Source organism: Chanos chanos, chromosome 11 (genome assembly GCF_902362185.1).
Source record: "Chanos chanos chromosome 11, fChaCha1.1, whole genome shotgun sequence".
Taxonomy (NCBI): domain Eukaryota; kingdom Metazoa; phylum Chordata; class Actinopteri; order Gonorynchiformes; family Chanidae; genus Chanos; species Chanos chanos.
Window position 1 is genome coordinate 25,349,150 of NC_044505.1, and position 24,825 is coordinate 25,373,974.

Here is a 24,825-nt window from a genome sequence, read left to right on the forward strand (position 1 = left end):
GACTGTGACAGATGTAGACATTTAATTTCATCTTATATGTCAATAACACTTTAGCAATGATAAAATAAACACATAAATAAACTTGTGAAAGAAATTTGTGAAATCAGAAAACGTGAAGTCAGAAAACATCTTGCAGAGAAAATTGTATTTTGTTAGCTGGATGGTAAAACATGGAGAGAGAGTGTTGAATAAAGATGGTTACGTTGATTTCAGCTCTTAGTGTTTGTTTGTATGTGGGCATGTTTATGGGAATGTGGATCTTTCAGATCAGTTTGAGAAGTGCCTATGGTTTGCATGTTCCACATTCTATCATACGTGTGTCATGCAGTGTGGGACTCGCACTGGTCTGGTCCTGGTCTTGATTCGCTCTCGTCCTGCCTTGGTCTTGGTCATGACTTGGTCTCGGTTTAGGTGGTCTTGACCACAACACTGATCGACATCAATAAACACATTAAGGAAAGAAAAGACCATTCAACAAATACAACACATGATATCATTAAAAATAATGGTGCCAATGAGTAGTACATAACAAATAATAAATAAAACATCTCATAAACATGTTGTTTTTCTCTGAGGAATTTCAAAATGAATGTGTTTGTGCATGCATGCATGTTAAAATGTTTGGGTGTCTGAGAATTACTTCATAGCACCCTTGACACATACAACTGATAGATCACAGCAGTTTTCACAGAGCAAGAGTGTTCAGACGTAGACACGAGTAGTGCTCTGGTAATGCAATGTTCTGAGGCAGTTTCGTCAGCTGTGCCAAAAATGGCTTTATTACTTAGGCTTGTGATAAGTGCAGTGTGCACTAGTGACACCTGGTGGTCAAAATAATTTACAGCAATGAAATGACAAGCAAATAGCAGAATAAAGACCAAGGTTGAGATGTCAAACATTGAGCTTATTAAGTGTCAGGTACATATATATTTTTCAGAGCAAACAGGTCTTCATTATAAATCAGTTAATCATCAATTGTTAGTATGCTAATAATACATATGTTTGATGTTTTTGTCGTTGTTGTTATGCAGATGGATCACATGGCTATGGTCATATGAAACAATATGTGTGCAAATAGAGAATATTCACATTAAAATAGATTAATACAACAAGTTAAAAAAGATAGTTACTATTAATTATTCTCTCTCTCTCTCTCTCTCTCTCTCTCTCTCTCTCTCTCTCTCTCTCTCTGTCTGTCTGCAGGTTTTGCAGGTACTCCTGGTTACCTGTCGCCGGAGGTGCTGAGGAAGGATCCCTATGGGAAGCCAGTAGACATGTGGGCCTGTGGTAGGCGGGATTTTACTACACAGTTAAAGGCTACCATCGGGCAGGTCATACATATGCCTGCCACTTTTAGACATCTATCATTCTTAACATAGGTGGTGTGAACTGTTCTCATGTGCCTTCAAGACGACTCCTGTGCTCTTGCCATCCCCAGAGGGTAGTGGGGAACATATACAAGACAGTCTAATAGTTGTAAGTCAAAAGCAACTGGACAAATAGATTCATGAAGTGCAGTCACTTTGAGGTACAATCATTTCTGACGTCTTACTTTGTTTATTTTTTCCACGACAGCGTGCTCTTTGATGTTTGTTTGCTAATACAATGTCTTTTCGGGCACTTGGTCTGTGTGGCGTGACACTTTGCCCCAGCTGACTGGCTGGGCGCATGACTGCTTGTATTTCAGAGTGATAGCTTCTTCTTCAGATGTCCTTCCAAACTGCCACCAGTGAGCACACTGAATCACTGTTCACATGAAGTCCAAAGTAGGACTTAAACCTGGAGGGAAAAACAAGAAAAAGTAATGGCTAATAATAAAAATAAACACATTTTAATATCCAAACTTGTGTTTTAAAGAGTGTTAGATCAGACAATAGACTTGTGTGAATAATATTTTAGAGCATATACTGTAGGAGTTAGGCAGTAACTATGTGAGCAGTTGAAGACAGACTGCAAATAGATGAGAGATACTGATGGAAGCACATATAAAGTGTTAGCTATGAAAACAATGTAAGACCATTTAAGAATGAATTAAGATGTATGTGTATGTGTAACTATGGAAGCAGTGTTAGACCATTTTAAGATGAATTATGGTGAATGTCTGTGTGTAGCTATGGAAGCCTGGAAAAGCTGCCTTACAATGAATGGCAGTGTATGTGTAGCGATAGTCACAGAAGCTATGAATGATCACGTGAATGTGAATCACAGCGAGAATGCACAATGGTAACTAAGCCGTGAAGGACCATCTTAATTAAAATAATATGACCGGAACGGGGAGGAAGATCCAATGGGAGTTAGGCCATTGACTCAAAGCATTGACTGAAATGTTGTTCCCCAGAGCATCTGAGAGTGTCTATGCTGGGAGGAACAGCACAGAAAACAGACAGAGGAGAGCAGAAGGAGGGGACCAATGACCTGACCTTTATTAACCTCTTCATCTATCACTCATGCATGATTTTGTTTTATTTCAAAACAGTGTGGGCCACCAGGACCTATACCCTAAATGTTTGAGACGGCCCATTACTTACAGACCCACTACATCATTAGCTGCACAGAGGTCTTTGGCTAGAAAGTTTTTGAACCTGAATTGCACCATTTTGTCTGAGCTGGCCAATGGGGCCTTGGAAAATGAAGCTCCACAGATTTTGAATGAGGGTCCATGGAGAATTTACCAACATGAAGAAAAGGACAGTGAGCCCCAAAATAGACACGTCCATGAAAATGAGTGCTTATAGAGGAGTCATTCAGAAACAGGGACATGCAGCCCTCTCTGCCAGCAGCAGTCTCTTAGAGGTGTCAGCTGAAGAGCAAGACATGCAGGAGAAAAATCCGCTGGGACGTGAGAGTGAGAGTTCAACAAAGAGAGCAAAAAAAAAAAATTAAACAAACTGCAGATAAGATCAGTCCATCGTGTGTATCCACCATTAAAATGTCTACTAACAATTTAGTTTTGAAGACTGATCAGTCAAACCAAACACTGAACCGCTGAAAGAGCTGCTTATAAAGAACTTGCCTAAGCTGAGAATGCTTTCACAGGCTGACTGTGTTCACAGGACAGTGTGAGGACTGATCTGAGGGCACAGGTCAGGGTTATACAGGAGTCAGGATACACAGGACAGATATCTCAGTGGTTACCAAAAGCCAAACTCACAATTTAAGTATTGCATTAGATCCTGCGTATGAAGCATCTCAGTAAAACCAGGGACAAGTAAAACCGGGGTCATGGTTTTAGGAGGGAAAAAATAGTTTTTCAAAATATGACAGGGAGATAAAAATATATATATATTTAATATTAAAAGTGGGTCCAATGTGTTTTAACAGAATGAAAACATGCTGTAAAGTATTCAGTAAAGACCTAGGCCTTTAAACCAATGGAGGATGTAGTTTACAGGACTGGTCACCTTCCCTGTTAGGTTAACAAAAAAATGAGGCCAGAAAGAGGGTCTGCTGTGGTGGGGGTAAAAGAGTATTTTGCACAATTTCATCTAAACCTTTGGCCTTATTCAAAGACATCATTTCCACCTCAGGGATTTTCTGTCTTTGGAAGGTTCTGGATTATTTCTGCCTGATGGGTTTATATGTGGATTTTAACCAGACAGAAGACGTATTTTTAAGTATTTGACCTCCAGCTGCCCAGTATTGTCAGCTGGTCATAAAATTATATTAATTTAGTTAATTAAATTTTTGTTTAGTCCAGTTTTGTTTAATACAGAAATCCAGTCACAATCACTCACAATCGAACACTGGCAACATTACTTCTTTATGGCAGTGGACCTAAATATTTGTAAATATCTGTAGTGAATATTGTCAATGAGAGGAATTTGTGCTTCTGTAAATGCCCTAGTGCTGTGAATGCATAGATCAGGCTTACTAAGTCTGTGATTGTCATGATGCTTTTGTAACTATGAGATAAGACTGAGACATATTTGGAATTTGTTGGTCCTGTATCATGTACCTCACCTTGCATGGACACTGTGCCAATGCTTCCATGCTTAAGACCTTGATCCCATTTGTGACAATCCATACCAATAAACCAGTAAAGAAATACCGTCTGCAAAGTTGTCCACTGGTCTCTGACCTTTGAAAACACTGAGTCCCCAGGTGTTTGGATCACCTACAGTGATACCAGGCCTGTTGTTGATGTTTAGAAGCTTTAATAAGTTTGATTTTGTTTGTTGTGGGACGTGTCAGCAATATATAAACGCAGTGGCATACTGCAAAATAATTTGGAAAATATCAAATTCCCATTGGCACCCTGGCCTCTGAGGCAAAAAAAGCAGCACAAATGTGATATATATTTGATGTTTGTGCAGCGTAATGAAGCTTCATTCCCAGTCTATGTGTGAAACAAGTCCTTGGGACAGCACTACATTAGTGCTTCAAAAAACTAAATGTCAACCAAATTACCTGTACAGATCACCTGCTGAGATCCATTTGGGTTTGATTTCTGTATGTTCACTATCTTGTCCTGTATGGTAATCCTTAAAATACCACCATGACAGCACATTTGTGCTTTGGTGTGACTTTGGCCAAAATGTGTTTTGTTCTAAGTCTGGGTCCTATAGTAAGGATTAAGATCAGTTATTTTGTGCTGTGTGACCCTAACAGGAGTAATCCTGTACATTCTCTTGGTTGGATATCCACCATTTTGGGACGAGGACCAGCACCGGCTGTACCAACAGATTAAAGCTGGGGCTTATGACGTATGTAAAGGCTATTGTTATTATCATATTCACACCTGAAAGATTAAACCCGTTCAACTATTCCATGTACTTTACCTGTTCATAACTCAAGTTTTACTTTATTATTTTAATATTTATGGTTTCATTGTTTTTTTATATTAGAAGATCAAAAAGGTGATTCCATGTATTTTTTTTTTTTTTTTTGCTGGTAGGACAGCTGGAAACTAAAAGGGTGGAAAGTAGCTTGATTGATATAACATAATTGAATGGTTCTTTTTAAATGCAGTTTCCGTCACCTGAGTGGGACACAGTGACTCCTGAAGCCAAAGACTTGATCAACAAAATGCTTACCATCAACCCTTCTAAACGCATTACAGCCGCTGAAGCCCTCAAACACCCATGGATCTGTGTATGTGTCTTTTATCACAAGTACACACACACACACACACACACACACACACACACAGACACACAAACACACACACGCACACACACACACGCACACGCACACACACACACACACACACACACACACACACAGACACACACACACACACACACACACACGCACATGCACACGCACACACACACGCAGACACACGCACACGCACACGCACACACACACAAACACACACACGCACACACACACAAACAAACAAACACACAGACACACAGACACACAGACACACACACACACACACGCACACGCACACACACACGCACACACACACACTCACGCGCACGCACACACACACACATTTCATAACATACTTCTCCCTCTCTTTCAGCAACGCTCTACTGTTGCATCAATGATGCATAGACAGGAGACTGTGGAGTGTCTGAAGAAGTTTAATGCAAGGAGAAAACTGAAGGTAAGGCCCCCTTGCTTATTTTGGAACATTCACAGAAAATCCTTCTTTTATTCAACTATTTATCACAAATTAAATATTTATCATAAATGTTATTTACAAACCTCAGGGTCTCCAGGCTTCCACAGCATCTCTTGTGCAGGATGCTAGTTTGAGGAATTTGTTATTTCTGATCATAACATGGCTGCCATGCTCCTATTATTCTGTGAGCCTTTATCACAGTCAGAGGACCCAGGGCTGTTGCCTGTTCAGATGCAGCCTAACACACCAGAGCCTTAAGGATGCTGGCATTCTGTGCTGAAATACATCTGAAAGAGAGAGTGTGGAAACACAAAGTGGACTAGTTTTTATGTACTTAAGAAGGATGCAGTGTCCTTAGTGTGGGCCCTCTCTACAGCTGAGGCTGAGAAGGTGACAGGTATTTTGTTAGCATTGTCAAAAACCGGCACTAATATTCCCTCTTTAGGTGTAAACTAAAGTTGCACTTACAAAAATCTCAGTTTTATATTAATTATGATCATTCCTCCTACAGTTGGAAAGCCCATAGTGTAAACAACCTCTTTCCTCTTCAGCACTGTTACGGCCATATTATGATTACTTAGGTATTTGCGTGGGCGGAACGGTGGCGTGGTGGCGTGGTGGGTAGCACCTCAAAGCAAGAGGTGCTCAGGTTTGATTCCTGGCCAGGTGGCCAGGATCTTTTCTGTGTGGAGTTTGCATGTTCTCCCTGTGTCTGCGTGGGTTTCCACCGGGAGCTCCGGATTCCTCCCACAGTCCAAAGACATGCAGGTTATGTGAATTGGAGACACTAAATTGCCCCCAGGTATGAATGTGTGCGTGAGTGTGTTTGTCTGGATGTCTGCCCTGCGATGGATTGTCCAGGGTGTTTCCCTGTCTTTCACCCTATGAGCGCTGGGATAGGCTCCAGCATCCCCCGTGACCCTGATTAGGATAAGCAGCTTAAATACTGAGTGAGTGCGTGAGGTATTTGTGTAAATTTGAACGTGACAGTTCTTTTTATTCTTATTGTCGAGCTCTAGGCAACACTGTACCTCCGTATACAGGTATTCCATAAATGGAATGTACAGGATGTATGTTGTGTTGACTATGAGGGTGCAGCTGATGTGCTAAGCTTCTGAACCCGCTTCTAAACATCATCTCTCTTACTTAATGGACCTTTGAATTTCAACGTTGCCTTTTCCTGCTCAGTGCTCTTCTCTTTCACCTCTCTTCTTGTTTCCCTCCATGTATTAACCATTACATTCAAACCAGGGAGCGATTTTGACGACTCTACTGGTCACAAGAAACTTCTCAGGTATGCTTTTCACTGTTGACCTGCTGAACCACTGTTCTCCCCTTTTGTTCTTCTGCCTGCCTTTTGGCTCTCACAGCGATGGTTCTGATTATCTCAGTTATTATAATGTCCACATTGTGTCACTAAAACGATACTCACCATTATTTTGGACATTAGAGATGGTTGTAGAGTTTATCATCAAATTACCTTTTTTATTTTTTATTTTTTTTTAGAGTTAAAAATCACTTCTTTCTTAATTTATGTTTTTCTTCCTATTCATTATTTTTTTCTGTCGTTTTTGGGGGATACATTTCTATTGAGGTAAGAACTCACAAAGGACTGGAGATCTTACTCAAAACATTGTTTTGTAAATTAATTTGTTTTTTACTCTCTTAATATTGTGGGATTGATTGCATATTAGTCTGGACAAACTGTACTAGATGAAAAATAATGAAAAATGTAATGTTCTGCTGAGGCTTGTACTGAAAGCATCATAGATCACAGTATATGTTGTCCAATGGAATGCCTATAAAACGAATGGATAACTGCTTTGTGCTTTCAATCCTAAACTTTACAAATGGCATGTGCAAAAGCGCATGCAGTGCCTGTTTGTCGTTGTCTCTCGGTCATCACACACACCTCGTTTGTCATTGCCTCTCAGTTATCACACACACATTGTTGTAAGGACATGCCCTCTGGAAATGATGGGGCCGCACAGTATGGCTGCAGCGGTATGAAAGTTTCCTTACCGTGGTATTCAAAGAATGCCACCCTATGGTTTGCAATAATACCCCCCCCCCTTTTTTTTTTATTATTCAGTGACGTTACTTGTCTACAACAGAGTTTTAGTTTTAGGGCCACACTGAGAAAAAAAAATTCTGAGATTTCGAGAATAAGGTCGTAAAATTACAAGAGTAAAGTCTACTTTTATGAGAAAAAACGTCATAACATTATGAGTACAAAGTCGTAATTTTAGGCTACGTGTTATTTTAGAGGGGATATATCAGAGGAGCAGCCGGCAGCCTGCCTTAAAATGAGGAGCGTAGAGCATGTTGTGTTGTGAAGTTGTACTTTGGTATAGGCTATATAGGTTTCACAAATAATGAAATACTTAATCTTCTGGCACATCAGCACCACATTATCATAAGTATCATGACTGATGTGTTTGGCGTGGCACGACGCCTGAGACAAACAGCAGTTGACAGGAGCAGACTCAGGCTGCCATTGACTGTCCTCTCGTCCATTTTGTCAGTTGCTGGTAATATATTTCCCTAAAAATTATGTTTTTTCTTCTCCTGGAAATTTTACAATTTTATTAAGATTTTTTTCCTGTAAAATTAAGACTTTACCCTCTTAATACTGACGTTTTTTTACTGAAGTATTACAACTTTATTCTCATTAAATCACGACTTTATTCTCGTAATATTATGACTATTTCTGCATTGCATGTCTGTCTTATCTGTTAACGTTGCCATGACGTGAAGTCATCAGGATTCGTTGCAATCACTAGCGAAACGCCCACTTATAGTTACTTGTTATATTCACGTTTGTTTGAATGCAGTATTTACATGTTTAATTTGTGTTTTCCCAGTGATTAATGGCATTCTGAAGAGAGCTGAGGGAGCAATTCTAAAAAATTAGCCAGTGTCCAGGCTACAGAAAATATCTGTATTAAACAACAAATGCGCCTAAACTCGTTTCTACTCTTTTATCGCTTTCAAAAGATAGAAAGCCATCAATTGAGTTCTAGGCCATCGCCCAGGCCAATTGTACCAGTTTATTCATGGCGTGCATTTCAAACAATGAATAAAATACTAAATATTTGGTTGACTAACCTAAAACTAAAGAAATGATCATTACACACATTTAAAAGCATTCTACATGAGTTTTGTTGCACATTATAATTAATAAATAGGGGTATAGACAGAGGTTTTCATACATCGAATGTTTTACTCCACAACATTATTTGTAAACAATTGCATTTGCTCACTAGTTTCAACACCAGACTCTCAAACTGTTTCTCCTCAGTGTCAGTCCTCTTGATTGATTTGACCAGGTTACAGTGATGTGATTCGCTTGCTAAATGTTGCGTGTATGCTCAGTGCAGAGATCATTTTAGAATCGTTTTCTGGTTCTCATGTGGAGGGATTAAAAAAAAAAAAAGTGTACTATGGACCTGATCCTTTTCAAAGCTGATAGAAAAAACTGAGTTTTGGAAAATATGTGCATGCGTGTAGACGAAGCCAAAAGCAACATGAGGATGGCAGCACTCTCTGATAAGGGGGAAAAAAGCTGTTATGATGGTAATGGCAGTGAGGGGCTCAACACCGCAATACACCTCCTAATACCGCTGTACACCTCTTAATACCGCAATATACCTCCTAATATCGCGGTATGGCGCTGATGTGGTTATGGTTGCTGTAGTGTATGGACCTATTTTGTTTGGCACAGTTGTACCCCCCCTACCTGTGTTCTGTGGCGTGTCTGATAGATGGTTGCCTATATCCTTTTTTTGTACCAGTGTTCTTCCATGCCTAGATCTACTTAGTAAAAAGGCCAGTCTGTTATACCGCAGCTTCGCGTCCACATTTATATTCATTGTATAGTTGTAATAAACACAACAGTTGCAGCCCTACCACACAGCCCTGCTTGTTAAAGAATGGGTGCTGTGCTATATACCAAAGGTCCTTCTTCCTTAAGTGTATGTCACTAGAGCAAAAGGTCATGCATGATCTGTCAGCAGACTGATCATATAAGAATTACTCTTTATCTTGTATAATGGCCTCTGCTACCGATGCAAGGACTTGTGTTTGTTGTCGAGGAGAGGCGCTATGCCAACTGCTTGTTGCATGCATCTAGGGAAAAAAGGTGTCTTCTGTTTTGGTGTTTATGGCTTTGGTTTGATTTGTCTTCTCACAGCAGCCAAGAGTTTGCTGAACAAGAAGCAAGATGGCGTGAAGGTGAGTCAGCAGAGATGCTCTGTGAATTTTGCCTGCATGGGATGCAGATGAAGATCTGACATGGTTGGTTGACTGGTGACATGTGAGCACTGTATATGTGTCTTGACTGCACACATTTCCTGTCCTTCTGTCCCTCCTCACTCTTGGGTCGATCTCTTCAAGTTCTAACAAAATATTCAGCTGGATAGTTCATTTTAGGCAGAGTGTGAATTGTACAATGACAATTTGGGGGGGGGGGGGTCAACTTTTTCTCCAAGGCTATATATTATAGGATATATAAATGTTTTGACCCCCCCCCAAACTGTTTTTACCTCTTTTTTGGGGGGGGGGGGTCCAAGGTCCAAGTCTTAATTAGGGGTGTCAGACCCCCCCAGTTCCCCCCTGTAATTCGCACCCTGGTTTTAGGTTGTCCCTCAAAATTCCATCATTCAGAGTAAGATCAATTCCTTTGGCATTCAGGGAATAAACAGATTTTAAGATAAAGATTTGAGTTGTGTTTACGTGTTGTGTTTTGATATTTTGGTTTTAGTTTAAATTTCAGTTTTTGTCTTTTTCTTTTTGAGGCTGTGTTGTTGCTTACGTGTTTTTTATTGTAAAGAGATTTTAAAGAGGGAGAGATCTTAGCAAGAGGGATTCATTCTTAAGAGGGATGAAGAAATGCTAAAATAGAACATCTTCATATTAATAATGATCATTAATATTAATGCGAACAAAAAATACAGTGCTTGTATCTCCATTTTTATTACTCAAAGGAAAGGAATCTGTAAGTCAGTTAGCTGTGAGAAAAATACTTGAATTATAGGTGGAATATAGATTTGCATTAAAAAAAAAAAATCTTTTCTTGATGTGGTTCTCTTCATGTGTTATAAAATGACTAGCATTTGCCCACTCTGTCATCAGCTGTATTTGTATTCACCAGATGTAATGTGTCCTCACAGTTCTCTCTCCTCAGTGGTCTTCACACATACCTGTGTTCAGCAAACCTCTGTCGTAGCTGTCTTCATGAGTGCTTCTCCTCTGTACTGTCTGTTATTGTTGAGCTGGTTTGCTAGGCCTGCTGCGTACTGGTAATGTCTGCTCTGCACCTCTCACAGGTTAACAACAAAACCAACATAACAAGCAGCCCTAAAGACACAGGCCCTGCCCCAGCACTGGTACCCATCAGCACATTCTTCAGCACTGCATGAGTCCTCCCACAGCTCGCCAGAGTCAATTAATGCTTTCATTATTGGGCTCTTACCAGACACTCGCTTCACAGAGCAAAATGTGATGCAGTGTGTGCTGTGAACCCGTTTGCAATATCTTAAATATGTATAGAATTGAATTTTTACAAATCTTAATTTGTTAAAATAGAGAGAGAGAGAGAGAGAGAGAGAGAGAGAGAGAGAGAGAGAAGAAAACTGAACATTTATCATTAATTTTAAGATTTATTTTTTTCAGAAAAAAAGAATTCAGCCCTTTGACAACTTGTGTTCTGCTAATGAATAGCAGTTATAGTTGTGTGATCTTGTGATGCCAAAATTTCATGTTAGCATTCTAAACAATTATTTTGCCTTTTTCGTCTGTGTGCAGTATCCTGCTTTTCTCTTTCAAGCTACAGAAAGTGTCCAAAGAGCCTGATTTAAGGCTGAATTTGCCATGGACATTCCCCGTGTTATGAGCTATTTATTTACATAATATCCTGTGCACTAATTACTCAACAAAACTGACAAACAGCCTAAAAAGACATGTAAATTAGGAAGCTTTGTAGTCAACCCAATTTGTGAAATTTATACATATGTAAATATGTTAACAGTCATGCCTGCTGCATCAACTTTGAAACATTTTGATGCATATGTGTGACTGTGCACTGGAGAGACCACTTCACCAATCATCACACACACGTGGCTACATATGTCAAAGGATTAAGGAATTGAAAGATTAGTAAATCTGGCTAGTTTGTCAACCTCTCTCCCAAGTAACCCTCTACTTCCATGATCTTCTCCCCTTCTGTCCTTCTTGGCCTCTCCAGCTCTCTCACTTGATTTCATTTGAATAACTTTAATATAACTTTTATATCTAGGCCTACATTCAATCAATTCTGACCTGCAATGATCATCAGTGTTCAGTCAAAATATGGAAATGTCACAGGCTACATCTCACACCAAAAACTAAATTAAATTATGTCAGTGATGGGAGGAAATACAACTTATTCGGAAAATAAATATATTTTTCTTGTTGCAAAATTTTATATGATTAATTATATAATGTATTATTTTACAGGGTTTAGTAATAGAACTGTTTAACTGCAGGAGTTGATTGAATCTGGTCCTCTGTGTTTTTCTCTGAAAAATGTGTGTTTGATAGTGCGGCACTGCATGTCTGATTTCGCTTTTCCCGGCTTGTGATGCATTGGTGTCTTGTGACTGTTACTGTCTGCGGTATGCTCATTTAGTCGACTTTGATGTGTGATGATTGTGTTTCTCAGACAGATGTGTGGAGTGTCTGTGAAATCTCCTCTAATCCTTCTTACTGATTAGAGGCATGTAGCAGAGTCAGTAGGGTCATTTCAGCTCAGTCCTCTCTGATGACATCCCAAGGGATTATTGCCACTGTATGCGTGCGTGACCAAAATATCACAGAGGATAAATAACATTTTGGTGAAGAACTTAAAAAGGAATGAGGAACCAACTGGAACATCAGAATGAAGAGTTTCAGACACTCAGTGGCCAGTTTATTAGAAACACCACTCTAATACTGGGTTGGAACCACCTTTGCCTCTAGATTAGCGTAAACAATTTCAGTTGCTTGGATGTATTTCTTGCCTGGGTTTAGGCACTAACTTGCGGTTGTAGTTCTGCAGTGCAAGGAGCACGCTGTGTACTCATTTGGGGGCATTCAGCGGGGGGTTGTCGAAACTTTTGATAAAGGTCTTATAATGAGTCTCTGGGGTTAGAGTGTCATGTCTGCACAGGTAGTGATAAAAACACTAGCGAGAAAACACAACGCTGAGCCCTTCCTTGCGAACACAGCCCTGCTCAGCTGGGCCGAACACCCCTGAGACAGAGAGGTCAGTGTAACAAGACACTCAACTTTTCTGGACAACTATTTCATGTCTCTTGAGCCAGTACTAAACAACGTTTTTGTCCATGAGTCTCCTCTGTGGTTTACTTCGCTCAGAAAGTGACAAAACCAGCAAAATGCTGCATTACACATAAACAGTGAAGAGATGTTCATGATGGCATCTTTTTCTGGATCAGCTGTTGAGCTACAAGCCTACAGAGTAGCAGACATCTTATACTTTAAACTGGATCTTTTTTATACTGAGCCTCTGGTTCCTGGTTCAGCCCATTAAAACAAGTAGCTTGTTGTTGTCACAGCGTTCCTCACCTGTGCTGCCACACGCCATGATGAACAGATTGTCTGCTAGGCTTCATACCATGGAGCCTATTTTGTGCTGTTTTCTTGGGCAGACGTGGTGTAAGTGAGACAGAACAAGTCTCCTTCTCCCGGGTATCCAGAAAGTGGCCACGGGAATCAGTACGTCTGGCACCAGTAATCGTAATGACTTAGGTCTCTCATTTGGCCCTTCTAATGTTCAGTCAGACAGTGAAGGCATACCTCGATACCTTGTTGCTTCTCTGTCTGCTTTATCAAGCACCAGTCATCATGTGACTTGGTGTCAGTGGAACAGTGCATTTCAAAGAAGAAGTTGGTGTACCTAACAAACTGGTCACTGAGTGTATTTTCAGGAAATCAATAAACAGAGAGAAATATCCAACATCGTGAGTGAAGAAAAAGCCTATGGTGTTGGGAGAAGGGGCAGCTGGGGCCTATAGCTGTTTATATAGTTACACAGTGTCAGGAGACAAACTCAGCTGCTACCCCTGGCATTTCTGTATGCCAGTCAGCCTTGCTAGTGAATCAGTTCATATTTAGTCAGATAGATGAGCTCCTGCATCAGGCCAAAGAGACACATTGACATGCTGTTATCAAATCCATGCAGCTCAACCTGTGTCAGGACTGACAATGTTAGAGATGCATACCCACGAGCACATTCAGACTACTTGTGGTAAATACACACATTCTTTGCATTTGTGTTGTTTTCACAAAAAATTGTTGTCAGTTTACATTGTTAAAATTTGTTTCTTCCTCTTTTCTGCTTTCTTCATCTTTTCTCCTCCTTTCAGGAGCCACAAACAACAGTCATTCACAATCCTGCTGACAGGAACAAGGTGAGGGCTACAGCGTCGCACATAAAGAAAAAAGAAAAACAGCAAAAAAATTGTGTATATACATATATAATCTTCTGTCTATCTATCTATCTCTCTCTCTCTCTCTCTCTCTATATATATATATATCTATATATATAGATATATATATAGTGAGAGAGAGAGAGAGAGAGAGAGAGAGAGAGGTGAAGAGATAAAGATGTAGGTCAGTGATTCCCACAGCAAAATACACAGAGTGAAATTTCATTATTTCCTTGCTTATGTGATTAGGCAGAGGGAATCATTTACTTCGGTGGGAGATACAGCACTTTCACAACACTCCTCATTTATGTCACTGCTGATTCAATTAAAAGAGTATTTTAATATACAAGTTTTCAGCTTGTCAATACCAATATCAAACCCAGATGACGCTGGTTCAATACTAGCACAGTGGTAGAATTTCGCCTGAGACTATGCCAACCAATGCCAGGTTAAGTCTAGCTTATGTTGAGGTCTAGGATATGCATCTAACACTACAATTGCCACTAATGATACCTTAATTTGAATTTTAAACACTTAACTCCTTTAAAAAAAGGTTTTGCTCTGAAAATGGCTTTTCCTTTTTATTTTTTCAGTTCAACCCCATTTTATATGTATAACAGCGCTGATTCAACAAACTTTATCACAGACCAGTTTTAAAGGGTACAAGGCATGAGGAGCCCAGTGAGAAAGCCTAAGGCACCCCTATGAAGGAAAAACTTTCTGAAAAACTATTTTTGCTTAAATAGGAAGAAACCTTGAGAGGAAATGCTACTCAAACTACAGCTCTACAGCTCATTCTCATTTTAATGCAACATTTAACAGGTTTGACATGTGTTTCAACCAACTAATATTATTTTTTCTGCCATCCATTCAGTAGAAAAGAGAACATTAGGGACAATTAGCAACAAACTCTAGGGTGGGGCCGCCCTCTCATCCCCCTACCACGGGTTTTGTCCACTGGACTGGGCACCATTGTGCTCACAGGCATATTTGTTGCTAAGTGTAAACCCCATTGTAACAGTACGTTGAAAAGTGTCCTGCTATGTTAAGTATATTCTTTAGAGGGTGTAGTTTTATATTGCTTTTGCATCCAGTAGAATGCTGTGGAATGGTTTCTGTTGTCGCTGGAAAACTATGAATGATGAACATTCTGTATAAATACTTGACACTGACAGCTGAAATGATGTCTATGGACTACAGACAGGGAGAGAGATATGAGGGGAGGACCGAGTCCGTGGAAGGACATGTCCATAGAATTTCTCTTGATTCTCTGAGTTGATTAGTTGGTGCAGCTTTCAGAGAGGAAGAGGAGAAGTGATCTTAAGTGCAAATTCTGTGTGCTCATTGTATATTCAAAACCTTTTTTATTTGCCGGGATAAAGTTTAATACTCAGCCTGTATTTACCTAAGGATAGCTAAAAATAAATTAAAAAAAATTGTACATTTCCTAGCAGTTAGGTAGAGCATTACTATAACCAAACTATAACCCCTGGCAGTTGGGTAGAGCATTACTATAACCAAACTATAACCCTGGCAGTTGGGTAGAGCATTACTATAACCAAACTATAACCCTGGCAGTTGGGTAGAGCATTACTATAACCAAACTATAACCCTGGCAGTTGGGTAGAGCATTACTATAACCAAACTATAACCCTGGCAGTTGGGTAGAGCATTACTATAACCAAACTATAACCCTGGCAGTTGGGTAGAGCATTACTATAAACAAACTATAACCCTGGCAATAGGAAGAACTGCTCTGTAGCAACCCACTGTATCTGCACTTCTAGGATCTGCAGATTGCGTTTAAGCCTGGTTTGTATCTTGAAGTAATTTATTTGTTGCTTTTGCCAGCTTGAGTTTCCCCCTTCTTATTCTGCCATGTTCTCTTGTCTTTGTCAGGAGTCCACAGAAAGTGCCAACACCACTATTGAAGATGAGGATGTGAAAGGTAAAATTTGACATACTTGTGCCTGAAGCCACAGCATAACTTAAGACAAACTGTCTTTCCCCGGCTTTAATCCTCTCTTTTTCATATCCAGTGGATGACCAATTGTTTCCACATCCAGTTTCTTTCTCAGCTCTTAGCATTTTTCATCCATCTGTCTTCCATGCTTAGCTCCTCACAATTCTATTTTTGTCAGTACTTTGAGGATTCCATCCAGTTACCATAGACATTTCTGATAATATCTAGATGCAAAGACAGAGACCAGTAATGGACTTTAATCCCACTGGCAGTGGGAGAATATTTTTAAAAATTCACCCTCAAGTTTCTGCTGAAATTATGTAAGCCAGAGAAATGTGATCATTTAGCAGTCAGCTGTGTAAATACCCACTGAAAGGGACATCAAGCAGTGTCATGGGGAAAGGTTGGTCTGTTTATTTGAACAGCTCATAAGCTGTTCATTTAAATGTTTCGTGCCATTTTGGTTATATTTGCAAATGTGCACATTCATTGTTGTGCCATGTCTGACACAGGTCAAATTATTGGGCCTTTGAAGTAAATGTCTCACCTCTCCCTTAATTCAACATGCAGTTTTTACACATTCTGCACACAGAACCTACTTAGATTGTGACAGCTTTTGTGTAGGGTGTTGGAAGAGCTTTTTGGTTTTCTGGACATTTATTATTATTTGAAATTGTTCTGGTTGCAATAGCAGTGTTGTAATGAAAATTACATGAGTGTGACATGTATTTACTTACTCACTGTGCTCTGGTCCTGAATGAAGTGCATTATGTTTCTCTTCATGCAGTTGATACACATGAGAGTGAAGAGAAAGACAGGCCAAGAGCATCTACAGCAAACAGTCAGTCTATTACAGCCATGCTAAGTTCAACTGTTTCGTCAATGCTTAGTCTCAACCATGTTTTTAAGTGACTAACAGCAGCTCAGAAAAGGAAACTGAGTCATCAGCAATAGTTAAAAGTAACTTTTATAAAAAGATTAAAGGTAATAAATGTCTAATTGCTTCTCTCTTGGTGATACTTCACAAGCTAACTTAGTGTCAGTTGGTACCTCAAATTAAAACACATGAGTAGAAGCACAGTAGAACTACAGCAGAACCCAGAGGTGGACAAAGTAAACAACTCCATTACTTGAGTCAAAGTATAGATACTCCTGGTCAAATATTACTCCAATACAAGTAAAAGTTGTTCAGTTCAATTTTTACTTGAGTTAAAGTACTGGAGTACTTGCTTTCAAAAATACTTAGGTATTCAAAAGTACATTTTCTTTTTAATGTCATCGCATTGTTGTATTGTTGCAACAATGCAATTACAGAGTCTAATGACTCTGAAACAACCTACTGAATGCACTGACTTGCTTGTAGAACCTGTAGAATAAAAAGCTTGTGGAATATGCGACAAAGCCTATAGAAACACAGTTGAACCGAATGCTTCCTCTATAAAAGACAGTGTATAACTTCAGTTAGCTTCAGGCACTAGGTTAACTCAGATTGGCCTTAAAAGGATAAACACGTCGTAATGTTGTAGGCTAGGTTAATTTTACATCTACTACATAGCATTGTCTTAAATATGAAACAGCTGGATGACCATCGTCACCGCTTGATTCCCGCCCCCCTCGTCTTATTGGGACCGGGCCTACATGAATCTGCTGACCTTACAAATATTACTGTGTTTACCTGACAAGATTAAAACATATATTTCTGAAAGGATTTTTGTCAGTAACGCTAACTCGGCATTTTCGCTAGCTAACTATTACTAACTATGGATTCACACAGGACCCGGTGTTATGCCCCAAATGGTTTTCAAGCCAACTGGTTTCCGTACGTGTTCACACACTGTGTTAACAGTAGAAGTTTTGGTCTGCTTCTGTCACCAGATTCGTCACACATTCACAAACATATAAATCGCAATTTTCAAGTCACATCTCATATCTACTGTGGCAAATGATTGTAAGTGTTAGGTGAACACAGCGCGAACGCATACGGGAAGCAGTTAGCTTGGAAACCTGTTGGTTTAGAAAATCTCAGACATGGACTTAAGATATGGCCATGGCTGCTCTTGTGAGGAACCTTTATCTTTATCATCTTTATCTTCCATTGTAGTAGCCATCAGTAAAACCACCAAGTTCACCTGTTAAAGAAAATGCAGCACACACTTGACTGACAGTATTGGAGCAGTTTACTGTGATTGGTTTTTTCCCTGTGATGAACACAATATGGCCTATCGCATTTTAGAAAAGAAAATTTGTCCGCTGACTTCAGAGCTATGCGTTAAAGTAACGAGTAACGAGAACCTTCATAGAAATGTAGTGGAGTGAAAAGTACAATATTTGTATTTCAAATGTAGTGTAGTAAAAGTCATAAGTTTCCAAAAAAATAACACTCAAGTAAAGTACAGATACTCGAAAAAGTACAGTACTCAAGTAAATGTACTTCGTTACTGTCCACCCCTGGCAGAACCACAGCAGAACCGCGAATGAAGTGAAAGAATACAAGGAGAGTCTAAAAGAACACTGCGGTGGGGGTGCAGAAAAAAAAGACAACTTACTTACTAGTGAAGATGTAATGTTAATAAAAAATCAGATGTTAATGTTAATAAAAACGTCACACAACAGCATATTTTTCGTTTTGCATATAATTGGGTTTATTGGGAGGAGCAAATGTTCTGCCCTTTTTTACTTTCACCAGGATTATTTTGGAGAACTTTTGGGTAGAACGTCCATTCTGAGACCTGGTAAAACAGCTTTCTCGAGGAAATCTAATCAAATTCAAAATCAAATCAAATCTATTATCCCACTAGGAGAGATTTGGTTGCAGCCAGGTATTAAAAACATATGCAAACCGTCCTGAGATACAATATGACAGACAACATGAGAGATAACATACCAGATGGGACACAAGGACAACAATACAATACAGACCAAGATCACTTCATGTGGAGACAAAGGATGAGCCAACTTGCAGAGTGGAAAAAGTGCTTAGTGCAGTCATTTGTGCAAATTTAGCCTGCTAATATGCAGTGCAAGTTTTTGAATTTTTTAGTCCTATGTGTTGGAACTCTGTACCTTCTACTTGAAGCTCAAACTCCCCTCTGCACGGGGTGTGGTCAGAGCAGTCCAATTATGGCATAGGGCCTTCCTTATGACTTGCTGATCGTAAGGTCAGAAAGTTGCGCTTGGTTCGCCCCAGTAACGTTCCTGGCCACTCTGATAAACCGACCAAGCCTGTTCTTGTTGGCCAGATTTAAGTTCCCAAACCACGCCTCAATACAAACAGCACTGACTCAATAAAAGTTCTGTAAATTAGAGTCATTATTTTGGTACACACATTAAAAGTATACACTTTTCTCAAGAAGTAAAGATGTTGTTGTACTTTCATGGAAATGGCATCTGCATTGTCAATGAACAGAAGTCTGGCATGAGTCGAGGGACTCTCAAGGTGACGGTACAGGCAGTTTAATGGCGTATGGATGGCATCCTCTACACCGCTATGAGCAAACTGCAGAGGATCTAAAGAATCCTGCACCTGCTTCTGAATAGCCTGCTCAATCACCTTCTCAAAAAACCTTCATGACTAGAGATGCAAGTGCTACAGGTCTAAAATCATTTAAGGCCTTTCGATATGTACACTTGATGACAGGGATGATAATTCAGTGTTTCCAGATTGCTGGTACCTTCTGTACTTTAAAAGATTCTGTAAAAATAATATAAAAAATATAGCTGCTCAGCACAGGTCTTAAGCACTTTGCCACGGATCTCATCAGGGCCCGGACTCTTTCTGCTATGGGTGTGCCTAAACAACTTAGCAACAGTGTCAATATCAAAGGCAATTATATTTTGATTTGACTTAGTTCTGTTCCTCAGCTCATCCAACTGCTCTGTAAAATCTTGTTTATCAAACCTCAAATAAAACTAATTAAGACTGACGGCAAGCTGCATATAGCAGAGTTAAAACCATCAAGACTAACTGCCTTACTCCAAACCATCAAGACTAACTGCCTTACTCCAAACCATCAAGACTAACTGCCTTACTCCTCCTCTCATAACACCCAGACTTTTTTTTGTGCCGTTTCAGGCAGCTCTTGGGTTATTACTTCTAAATTCTGTCTCTATTTTCTCTTTGTAGTTAATTTTAGCTTTCTTAATTTCTGCCCTTATCTCTTTTCTTATTGCCCTCACCTTGGTTACATCACCTCTGTTAAAAGCAGCTTTCCCTCGACTAAGATTTTTTAGTTTTTTAGAAACCCATGGTTTGTTATTTAGGAAGACTTTCACTTCCTTGATAGGGATCACACAGTCTTTATGAAACGTGATATAGCTACACACCATTTCAGTAAGTTCATTTTTGTCATCTGAAGAGTCCAAGAACACTGGCCAGTCTGTGCAGTCAAAGCAACCCTGAAGGGCAAAGGAACTGTCTTCAGTCCAAACCTTCACCCTTTGCTTCCTCGCCTGTTCTCGAAGTAATGCAGTCTTGTAAGTCAGTAGGAGGTGGACTACACTGTTATCTGAGAGGTGGTCCAGGGAACGATTTAACAGCCCCCTTAATGGGACTAAAGTTTTCCTGTGATGCGTAGGGCACGAAACATACAGATAAAGAGCAGACAACGTGCCGTTTAATTTGCAATGGTTAAAATCTCCCAATATAAAGCTGGGGGTCCGGTGAGATAGATTGCAGTTGTTGTATAACTTTGAAAATTACATCAGCTGCTGATTTAGCGTTTGCTTTAGGATGTATATAAACCACGGTGACGAATAGCTGAGGGAACTGAATTCGAGTTGTTTGGGAATGGGGTAGGTGGAGGCCCAAAACAATATTCAGGGTAAAACAGAGAAAGGAACTCCATTATTTAGTGATCTAACAACAACAGTAGTTGAGACGATGACAGTTAAATATTTAGGGTAAAACCCTAAATTTAAAAACACATTAAAAACATGATAAAAACGCGATACTCAGACACTAAACCCCTGCCACTAGTCGCCACATGGGCAGCACCCCCCTGTATATACATGTTACTTTTAGCTTTTGCTTTACTGTGCTTGTTGGAATTTGGTGTGTGCATTTCCTCTGGTGTTAGGCAGCGCTTGAAAGTGGTGACAGATTCTAATTTATTTTCAGCTTGATGCTGCATGTTGTACTTAGTCTATTGATGTGAAAAATAAAGATGCATGTTATACAGAGAATGAAGTATCAGGAAATCCATGGAGGCAATCCAGAGATACCACAGAATGTGCAGGGAGGGCTAAACATGAATGACTGAGTTAAAAGTGAAGTTCAGGAAATGCTTTGCATCTAAAAATGTTTAATGTTTCAAACGCTCTTACAGTCCTGGCGTCCGCGTGAGTGAACAATCCTGAGTGATTTATATTGTGTGTATCTACCAACCACAGGTGACTGCGGTGTCCCCAGAGGCACCAACACATATTTTATATGCTATCCATATAACTAGATAGTATATAACTGAATTTCATTACAGTTTCATTACAAAGCGTTTTGGCCTTTGCATTTTAAATTTTGAATACTTTGGTGGAGTTTTATAACTGTCACGAGCATTTTCAAGCTTGAGGCCCTATTCATTCCTGAGCCTGGTATGTGTGCACGGGTATGTGCAAATGTGTGTCTGTGTCTGTGTATTGCTAGTTAAGAGCAAAAGTTCCATTCTCCTGAGTTCCATTCTCCTGAATTCCATCTCTTCTGTATTCCATTTTTCCTGAATTCTCCTACATCACATGCACTTCACTGACAAGTGTGTATATGGTGTAAGTGTGTGTGATGATACTTCATTTGCTCTCTTTAAGGTATCAGCCGATCCTAACAATGTGCCATGAATTCTTTTATTAAATACGTGAAATGTGTTATAAAAAAATAAATAAAAGGAAAGAACCTTCTGAGTAAGGGGAAAGTTATCATAGTGTTTATTTTGTGGCCGGTTGTTGGGGAATTTGTGAATTTGGGGAATGTAGTTTCTTCAGTGAGTTAAGAAAATGAATTGTGTTAGTGTTTCATTAAAGATCAAATTTTTGTCAAAGAAAATGCTGATTAAATGTTGGCATTTTACTTGTAGATACTTCTAGATATTTATTGAATTTTAGCGTGATGATTACATTTTATAGTGGTGAAAATGGACTTCAAGATTTGTTTAAAGAAATGTTAAAGATTTGATTAGTATGTGAGAGAGTTGGATCATATATATAGGCAGTGGCCTTTTTCACTCATGGCATAAATCATCCTTTAATGTTTAGGTGTAAGACGTCGGACCAGAGTTTCTTTGGACTGTGATTGACATTTGCAATTGGTTGGCTGAAAAACAGTGTGTATTTACTCAGTTAAGTGACCAGGATGAAGGTGCTGCTCTGCTGCCTAAATGAATGACAATCACTGATATAATATTTAGAGCCATGTCAGGACGTTACTTTTGTCATAAAGAAGTAGATCATTGTGTTGCACCATTTCTGGTGTTATGACCAAGATGTCTGCCTTTTTGACCAATTATGAGTCATCTCTTTGCTGTCCTCCAGCTTGCCAAGTTATGAATAAAGGTAATTTTAAATCTTTAATTTTTTAAATGAAAATGTTGCCCATCGCCGCTGAACTCTGCCTAGCCTAAAACACAACATTACACAGAGTTCTGGAAAGCACTTCCTTTGGGGTGTTCATTTATAATGTACTAATTAATTACAATGCAAAAAATGTTGTTTGGCAACATCTGACAGAGACTTTACAATGACCCTGTAACTCATCTGAAAATGTCTTGTTCTCTCTCTGTTCAGAGACTCCCATACTGAAAAATTGAAGTTAAGAAAACAGATGTCGTTTTTGAGAGTGTTCTGTCAACAGAATACACATTTATGCTATATACAGGATGTAAAAGCTGCTACATCTGCAGCTGCATTCCAGAGGAATGTTAGTAATGTGCTGGTACAGTACAGTTAGTAGTTACAACAGTTGTCAGTCTGTTTTAATACTTCAGATGCTCTAAAACCGAGGCCAGCCAAATGATCAGCACACCAGCACAGACACTGTGTGTGACTAAATATGACTTGGCTTACTTCCAAGATTGTCACTCCTTTTTATGTTGGACATCACAAACCCAATACTGTCTTTGAAACTCACTCTCATGAGTGAATGCTTGTACATTTTAAATGGACACCTAAAGTGAGACTGTGTTTGGGTTGACTTTGAATTTACTGGTAAGATTTACATCCTGTCAGGGAAGATGACTCATGTCCTGGTCTCTGTCTGTGTCTTGCAGCTCGTAAGCAGGAGATCATAAAGGTGACTGAGCTACTCATTGAGTCCATCAACAATGGTGACTTTGAAGCCTACACGTAAGTGTACCCATCCCCATCCCTGTTCAACACCAGGATTCCACTGTCATCCAAAATTTTCATACACTCCTTTGTAACATCCTGTGTTTTCCCCCTGCAGTACTTTCTCAGAATGAATTCTGTGTGCACTTTCATTCTTATTTCTTATGTTTTAAGGGTACAAGCAAAACCAGTCCGGTTTTCTGTGTTTGCTCTGCAGAAAGATCTGTGATCCTGCTCTGACATCCTTTGAACCAGAGGCACTGGGGAATCTTGTGGAGGGCCATGATTTCCATAGGTTCTATTTTGAGAATGGTACAGTGACTCTCTGCTCTTGCTTTAATTTCAGTGCGCAGGACAAAGGTCACTGCAAATTTACACCATGCATTGCACCTCATAAAACTGACATTGCGTGTATTTCACACTATTTATTGACTTATTTAATGCTGCATCATTGCCAGAAGCATCACATTTTAAAATGTAATTTCAGTTTAATTATTTATGTCAGTGTCATAACGTTATTTCTATGTATCTATGTATGTATAAATGTATGTATTTATTAATTCTTTCATTCATTCATTTAAACATGTATAATGCAGACCAGTTAGCTATGCAATAACAGTTGCATCCAGTCTTAAAATCTAGGACATATTACTGCAGTCTCTCCTGTGCTTAATTTCGCTCACTTGTTCTTTCAATTCTCTCTCAGCTCTGTCTAAAGGGAATAAACCAGTCCATACCATCCTGCTGAACCCTCACGTACACCTGATTGGTGAAGATGCTGCCTGCATTGCTTACATTCGTCTGACCCAGTACATGGATGGGGGTGGCATGCCCCGCACCACGCAGTCTGAGGAGACTCGTGTGTGGCATCGACGAGAAGGCAAATGGCAAAACATCCACTTCCACCGCTCAGGTGCTCCCAGTCTTCCCATTAAGTAAGGGACCTTCCTTACCATTTCTGAGTCATGATCACCTTTAGTCATGATAATCACAATAATCTACTGGAGAAAACAGCACAAGATTTGGAAAGCTCTTGTTATGTCTTTTCTTATTTGTCCCTCAAAACAAATGTGAGATTTGATCCAGCAAAGCTGTTTACTTTCATATATCCTTTTTCTGCCCAAGCATGAGTGTTTCGCATGTTTTCCTTTTGTTTGTTTTTTTTTTGTTGTTTATTTGTTTGTCTTTAATTTCCATGCAATCTTACGACTGACATCAAATAGGATGTGTTCACTGAGATTATAAACATTTGAAAGCTGCTCTCATCATGAGAGTCATCATATCCATCAGTCATCATAATAACACTCATCACGAGAGTCATCTTATCCATCAGTCATCACAATAACACTCATCACGAGAGTCATCATATCCATCAGTCATCATAATAACACTCATCACGAGAGTCATCATATCCATCAGTCATCATAATAACACTCATCACGAGAGTCATCGTATCCATCAGTCATCATAATAACACTCATCACGAGAGTCATCGTATCCATCAGTCATCATCAAAG

At 39.5% G+C, this 24,825-nt stretch overlaps 1 protein-coding gene across 11 annotated transcripts in view; it reads left to right on the top strand.

Moving 5' to 3' along the window:
* Nucleotides 1–24,247, top strand: part of camk2d2 (calcium/calmodulin-dependent protein kinase (CaM kinase) II delta 2) — a 58,786-nt gene extending 34,539 nt beyond the window's left edge. Inside the window, exons 8-20 of one of the 11 annotated variants that reach the window (XM_030788171.1) lie at nt 1,204–1,287; nt 4,609–4,703; nt 4,969–5,091; nt 5,471–5,554; nt 6,824–6,866; nt 9,765–9,805; nt 10,900–10,959; nt 13,975–14,019; nt 15,937–15,985; nt 22,517–22,537; nt 23,251–23,326; nt 23,526–23,620; nt 24,015–24,247. In XM_030788171.1, the coding sequence (XP_030644031.1) occupies nt 1,204–1,287; nt 4,609–4,703; nt 4,969–5,091; nt 5,471–5,554; nt 6,824–6,866; nt 9,765–9,805; nt 10,900–10,959; nt 13,975–14,019; nt 15,937–15,985; nt 22,517–22,537; nt 23,251–23,326; nt 23,526–23,620; nt 24,015–24,247 (1,049 nt within the window). Of the gene's footprint in view, nt 1–1,203; nt 1,288–4,608; nt 4,704–4,968; nt 5,092–5,470; nt 5,555–6,823; nt 6,881–9,764; nt 9,810–10,557; nt 10,584–10,899; nt 10,960–13,974; nt 14,026–15,936; nt 15,986–22,516; nt 22,538–23,250; nt 23,327–23,525; nt 23,621–24,014 lie in introns of all 11 variants that reach the window. The other 10 variants (XM_030788163.1, XM_030788161.1, XM_030788162.1 and 7 more) reach the window with 10 other exon arrangements.
* Nucleotides 24,248–24,825: the final 578 nt, after the last annotated feature.